Raw genomic sequence first — 6576 nt, forward strand, 5'->3', positions numbered from 1 at the left:
GGGGGTACAATTAGGCTCAGGTACATGGGCAAGAAGTGAATGGTCAGTGTGAGTTTATAAGCATCCCAAATCCAGGTCATCTAGCCTGCAGTCATGTAGCTAGACAAACACCACCCCCCCCACCACCACCAAAGAAAAGATGCTGGGAAAGACCTCAATCCCCACTTGGAAAGGGGAGGAAGAGATACAGGAAGCAACGAGAGTGATGATGTGAAACCCACATGGAAGATAACGGTGCAAATTCAACTTCATCAGTAATAGGAAGACGGAAAGGCTCTCAGAGCGGAGGCCTCCCTTCGCTAAAGGACAGGGGTGTGATGATCACGCCTCCGCTGCTGCAGGGCCCCTCACAGAACTGGCCTCTAGGGTGACCGTCCCTGCAGAGTTCCCAACTCGGGCGCTCTTCACTTCTAGTCTGCGGCGCACTGTCAAATTTCTGGAAGACAGCTGGGACATGGCCAAGAGGATCGGGGCCACCCAAAGGAAGGTGCCCGCAGGCTGTCCTGGGAGCACATCCAGGAGGGGCCTTCCCCTTACAGCCTCCAGCTGCTGTGCCATAGCCAGGGCCCTGGGGGAGCTGGCAGGCTGGGCGGCCATCCCTCACCTCCTCGGCCACAGCCCCGACAATGGCTCAGGCCCCAGTGACTTGCTACAGGGTGGGGAGTGTGCATTTGTAGTTGTCCAGGAGACATTATTGAGAAGCTTGGTTTCATTACAGCCACCTCTGGAGAGAGCCTGCCAGGGTCATCTGTGGGCTAGGCAGGAAGTCAGGTGAAGATCTGACCCCTAGGAGTGGTGAAGGAGGCACGGGGTTCAGGACAGAGGCTGTGACTACCTGGGGCCAGCCTCAGACACAGGCCATAGGGACACAGGTCATGGCTGTCACCCCAAACTGAGGGACTAATAGCCAAAAAGATGAAGTGACTTCTCATGGAGCGGGGGTGGGATGGGGAGAAGTGTGAGGAGTATGGGTGCTTTGCTTTTCACAGCAGAGGGACAGTGGTGCGCTTTGCAGCTGGGTCATGTCACAGAGGGGAGCCCCACTTAGCTGTCAGACTGACTCTAGGGTGTGACTGAGGGACAGAGGAGACACCAGGAGGGAGTGAACAGCATCTGAGGGCTGGCATATAAGGGTCATTCACGTGGACACTGTGCCGAGGCAGCAGGAAACAGCAGTGGTTTGGGGAGGGAATATGAAGCCTTGCATGAACTGCCAGTAGTACTTACCAGGCCACAGTCTGGTACTTCTTTATGCCTCTGCCTTCTGCACTAGAAGCTCCTAGAAGCAAGATGTATTGTTCCTACCTGGGCCAGGGACCAACAAAGCTAGGCTTGTTCTGGTGGGGGTGGGCAGCACCAGGGAGTCTCTTTGCTTCATCGTGCTTACCTTCTCCCCCACAGGTGCAGGTGGGAAGCACACCTCAGGACCAAAGAATTGTCGGGTACATCTCCTGCACACACCTGCATGCCCTGCCAGGTAGAGTCCGAGGCCACGCTTTTCACGGGGAGGGGAGTAGCCAGACTTGGTGCTGGGGCCTGACTGGGGTCTGGCTACAGCTTCATCACCAGCTGTCCACATTCTGCCCTGCAGAGGACAGTGCCATTCGGTGTGAGCAGCTGGACATGCTTCAGGACTGGCTGGCTGATTTTCGAAAATCTACCTCCTCGTCCAGCACAGCCAACCCCGATGAGTTGGTGGCATTTGACGTCATCTGTGGAGATTTGAACTTTGACAACTGCTCCTCTGGTGAGGCCTGGCTCATCCCTGTTCTATGGGCTCCTGGGGAAGGGGTGGGCTACCCCCCCCCCCCAACAGGGCTGGAAAGACCTGGGTTAGACAGCTTGAAGAACTTCCTGCTCCTTGTGAGCATGTGGGTGGGGTATTAGCAAGTCTATGATTTCTCTGCCCTGCCCCCTAGAAAGTTCAGAACAGAAAAAGCCCACGCTCTGCCTAGAAAGCTCAGGGGCTGCCTTACTGGAGACAAAGGTGACACCTGAAAAAAGAACCTGACTGGGAAGGCGTGGGGCCCTGGAAACTCAGACTAGGGCAAGTTTAGTCTTCACTACCTCTTCACTCAGCTCTCTCTGCACTGGACGAAATTCTAAGGACAATTCACAGGCCAACTGTTTCAGTTCTGTCTCAGCAACTCTGAGAGTGGGCTCTGGCACGGCAGTTGAGACCCAAAGGGTTGGTAACTAGTCCAAAGCACACAGTCATGGAGTGACTGAAATGGGACTTGAACCCTGGAAATCACGCTTTAAGCTACTGGGCAAAAAGAGGAAAAGTGTATCATTGGTGAAATTATAAATAACTGACTAAACAAACTGGCCTGTGACTCAGATGATCATGCTGATTCCAGGGGCAGCTCTGAACCTCTTTTGGCCCTAGAAGCTAAGTGCGAGGAACCACACCCACCCACCCACTTCTAGCTCGCTGGCTCTTGGGCTCCCCACTGGCCACAGGCACCAGGGGAGACTGCAGATGGGTGGGGGACAGGGTGTCTGAGAGCTCGGGCCCATCTCTCAGTGAAGGCAAGAAGCCTGAAGATACCAAGGGTGGGGCTCACCCTGTTCATGACCCAAAGGGACTACTTGGCAGTGGTGGCGATTCGGTGAGTGGGCCGAGCAGAGCCCACCACGGAGCACAGCCTGCCCACGGCAGCACGATGTCCCCCTCAAAGTCCCATGCCAGCTCCAAAGGCTGGGCACCCCAGCAGTCTTCCTGAGTCAGGATGGGGACCCAGATTATTAGAGGCTGTCGAGAGAGACTCCCACTGGTCAGACTCCTGTCCCTCTGTCCCTCCTCCCCAGGGGCTCAGAAAGGCTCTTGATGCCCTAGTGGGTCAGCAGTGGTAGGTCAGTTCTCCCCAAGTTTTGTGGGGTGCATCCCTTATTAGGCTGAACATCCAGATGTCTGGGGGTCCCAGGCCCCGCCAGTGTAGCATCAGATAGACCCCATAGGGTTTGCCACAAGTTCTGGGCTCCATAAGTTCTGGAGCCCAAAAGGAACAATGAATGACCATTGTGCTCAGGCAGACAGAAAGCTGGACGCCAGTGTGTGGGCAGCAGAGGGGCACCCTCAAGGACACAGACCAATGGCCAATGAACCAGAGCCCCACCTAGACACAGTTTCCTGAGGGACAGGGACCAGGTGTCATCTGGTCGGCGCAGCTGACAGGAACCAGGGGTGGGAGACCCCCCAGGAGCTGCCAGCCATCCCGAGTCCACAGTACCCCCTCTCCTTTCCTGCAGACGACAAGCTGGAGCAGCAGCATTCCTTGTTTACACGCTACAAGGACCCCTGCCGCCTGGGGCCTGGGGAAGAGAAGTCATGGGCCATCGGTGAGCTGGGGCTGGGGGAGGGCGGGGAGGGACACGGCTGAGGCCTGAGCCCACCATGAGCCCTATTACTACACGAGGCTGGTTCCCCACAGGTTTCCCAAAGACCTCAGGACCTGCCCCCAAGAACTTGCTGCTGGAGGGCAGTGGGGCTACACAGCTACTCAGGCAGGCCAGGCCTCACCTGCCTCTCCCGCCCCAGAGGCAGCTCTCCCTGGGTTGCTGAGAACTGCCCACCGTGACTGCTCTCACTCCCTTGTTCCCAGGTACCCTGCTGGACACAGATGGCCTCTATGATGAGGATGTGAGCACCCCTGACAATCTGCAAAAGTAAGCACCCAGCACCCGTGCTGCTGCAGGCAGGTTGATGGGCTGGTGACCCAGGGAGGCTCCAGGTGATAAGCACCTGACTCGAGTGGAGAAGTGCACGGGGCAGACGAGAGCACACCTTTGGGGCAGGAAGCCTTTGAGAGCCTCAGACACTGAAGCTGGGAACAGGTGGAGGCCCTCACACCCCAGGGGCTGGCCTTGGCAAGAAGAAACCTCTGAGTTGGCCTGGGGTCAACACCAGCACCCAGCTCTGGGCTTCTTTATGAGCTTGGCCTGCTCAGGCCTCAGCCTACCCTGGGGACCTGCCCAACACAGGAAAAGGGGCCAGATTCCCCAGGGCAGAGCAAGGGTTGCAAAGAGCCCTGGGAATGTGGTCTGCTCCACAGCGCCCACTGCTCTGGCAGCCATCCAGTAGGCAAATCAAAATAAGAGAAGGACACTGGTGGTCATTTTCAAAGACAAGACAGTCCTATTGCAACCAAACTTCATTCTTGAACCTGATGAGTCTTCCGTAAAGAACACAGTTGAGAGGCCGGCAGCAGAACCAATTTATAATTCTCTGTCTGAGACTGCAGTCACAGCGATGGCTCTTTGCAGCTAATTTGGGCCAATTAATTAGATTACAGACTAAATTTGAAACATCATCCTATACTGAGAAAATTATCTTTTTATGAGATGATGATTAAAAAATGACTATCAGTAACTCTTAGAACATTGATGCTGAATTAATTACCAAAGGCAAAGGACAGTAACAGATCACACTTCTGATAGGTAATGATGCTCTGCATGTTATTAGTCTACTTATCTCAAGGCTCAGAGGCCTTGCAGGGACCCAGGTTTGCTGGCTGTGCCTGCCAGCAGCCTTTCCACTGGTCCAGTCATCAGCTGCCCTGGCCCACCTGTGCCACCTCCCACCGCCCAACACGGGCCTGAGCCTGCCCTGACTCCTGTTAAGACCCACAGGAAGGACACAGGCCCCTACCTGCCTCCTGGCAGATGAGGAGATAGCAGACTCAGACCTGGGGTATCAGGTCCCACCCGGGTACCCAGCCACCCCAGTAAAACTTTGTCAAGCACCTCAGCACATATGGCAGTTTCCTCTAAGAAGTAGGATGCTCTCCTGGCTCCCTCACCTACCTGCTGGCCTCCCTTGGATGCTCTCTTGGCTCCCCCACCTGCCTGCTGGCCTGAAACAAAAGCCATGGGCAGCCTGGGGGCATGAAGGGTTCCTGGGGTTCACAGCAAAGATTGGGTTCTCCCAGACAGACCCCTACTGGTTCAGAGCAGAGCTCCAGGGCAGAGTGCAGTGCTGGCCCCAGCTCACCACAGATGCTGGGTGGTGCTGGGCCCACGCTGTCGCCGAGGCCCACTTCCGAGTAGAGGGGAAAGGTGGCGAACCACAGTGGACATGGGACAATCTGTACAGGCCGGGGTGGCCCAGTAAGCCAGAACATGTAGGTTCAACCTCTCCCTCCATCTCAGTCCCGTTTTGGGCCCACGGGGAAGACAGTTAAATGCAGGAATCTGGGCTTACCTGCTTTTTACTCACTTGGGGTTGAGAGCGTGGCTCCATACTCAGTACCTGGGACTCACTTGCCTTCCTGTCTGTGAGCAGGGTCTTGGAGAGTGAAGAAGGCCGCCGGGAGTACCTCGCCTTCCCCACCAGCAAGAGCCCTGGGGGAGGCCAGAAGGGGCGCAAGGACCTGCTGAAGGGCAATGGCCGGCGCATCGACTACCTGCTGCACGCGGAGGAGGGGCTGTGCCCAGACTGGAAGGCCGTGAGTCTACAGTAGGGCAAGGCAATAGGCTGTGCCTGTCTTGGTTGGGGGCCTATGCACTCACCCTTCCCTGGCACTAAGCTCCCCTGTGAAAACGAGACTTACTAATCCTAGGACCTCAGGGGCCCCAGAGGCTGCTCCAGCTCCCACCCACCCTGCCTGCAGGAAGATCTGGGCCAGCCCCACCCCGCCCCACCCAGCAGGCCCCTTCTCTGCAAGATGCTCTGTGAGTCTAACCCAATGCTTCTGCCCCTACAGGAGGTGGAAGAATTCATTTTTGTCACTCAGCTGTCGGGCCTGACAGACCACCTCCCGGTGGCCATGCGGCTAATGGTGTCTTCAGGGGAGGAGGAGTCATAAACCAGCCAAGTAATCAGGAGCAGCAGGCCTCTGCCAGCCCTTAAAGCCGTGGCAGCTCCTCCCGGGCCATGTCCCCTCCGGCAAGCACCCCTGGTGCTGGGGGAGGAGGGCAGGGGCCTGGGAGGAGCCGCAGCCCCGGTGAGCTGAAGCAGCACTGCCCTGCACTTCTGGGGCACACGCCGAGGACAGGAGTCAGGCCCACCCAGGGAGCCCCAGGTGCCCAACCAGTGCCATTCTTTCACAACGTGATTTTCTACGACTCTACAGCACAACCTAGTTTGTAACCGGTGGGTTAGTATGAGAACCGGGCTTCTGTACTCTTTGTATCTCTTCTCAAGCTTTGTCCAGGGTTCACTCTTTTCGTCTGCTGCCATGTTGTCTCGCATGCCTGCACCCTCGCATGCCCGCTGCCCGCATGCCATGTGCCACGCCGTAGCCACACAGACCCTCGCTCGGGCCTCACCCAAGGCCGAACTCCAAACACAATCAGAACCAGCCAAAGAAGCACTTCTGGGCACAGGGCCGCCAGCTGGCTGCCTCCAGCCCGACAGCTCACATGCAGGGACCAGAGGGCTGTGTCCAGTTACCAGCAAGCCTGGACTCCCCCCCCCTCTCCTTTCCTGCAGACGACAAGCTGGAGCAGCAGCATTCCTTGTTTACACGCTACAAGGACCCCTGCAACGATGGGGGTACAATTAGGCTCAGGTACATGGGCAAGAAGTGAATGGTCAGTGTGAGTTTATAAGCATCCCAAATCCAGGTCATCTAG

The 6576-nt window shown here is 56.8% G+C and overlaps 1 protein-coding gene across 2 annotated transcripts in view; it reads left to right on the plus strand.

Moving 5' to 3' along the window:
- SMPD3 (sphingomyelin phosphodiesterase 3, neutral membrane (neutral sphingomyelinase II)) overlaps positions 1 to 6417 on the plus strand; it is a 76918-nt gene extending 70501 nt beyond the window's left edge. For both annotated transcript variants that reach the window (XM_004690440.2, XM_012730779.1), the window contains exons 4-9: positions 1402 to 1477; positions 1592 to 1747; positions 3253 to 3342; positions 3606 to 3669; positions 5285 to 5447; positions 5706 to 6417. In XM_004690440.2, the coding sequence (XP_004690497.1) occupies positions 1402 to 1477; positions 1592 to 1747; positions 3253 to 3342; positions 3606 to 3669; positions 5285 to 5447; positions 5706 to 5807 (651 nt within the window). In that variant the 3' untranslated portion in view covers positions 5808 to 6417. The remainder of the gene's footprint in view (positions 1 to 1401; positions 1478 to 1591; positions 1748 to 3252; positions 3343 to 3605; positions 3670 to 5284; positions 5448 to 5705) is intronic.
- Positions 6418 to 6576: the final 159 nt, after the last annotated feature.

This window comes from Condylura cristata, unplaced genomic scaffold, assembly GCF_000260355.1.
Source record: "Condylura cristata isolate star-nosed mole 26May11 unplaced genomic scaffold, ConCri1.0 scaffold00028, whole genome shotgun sequence".
Lineage (NCBI taxonomy): Eukaryota > Metazoa > Chordata > Mammalia > Eulipotyphla > Talpidae > Condylura > Condylura cristata.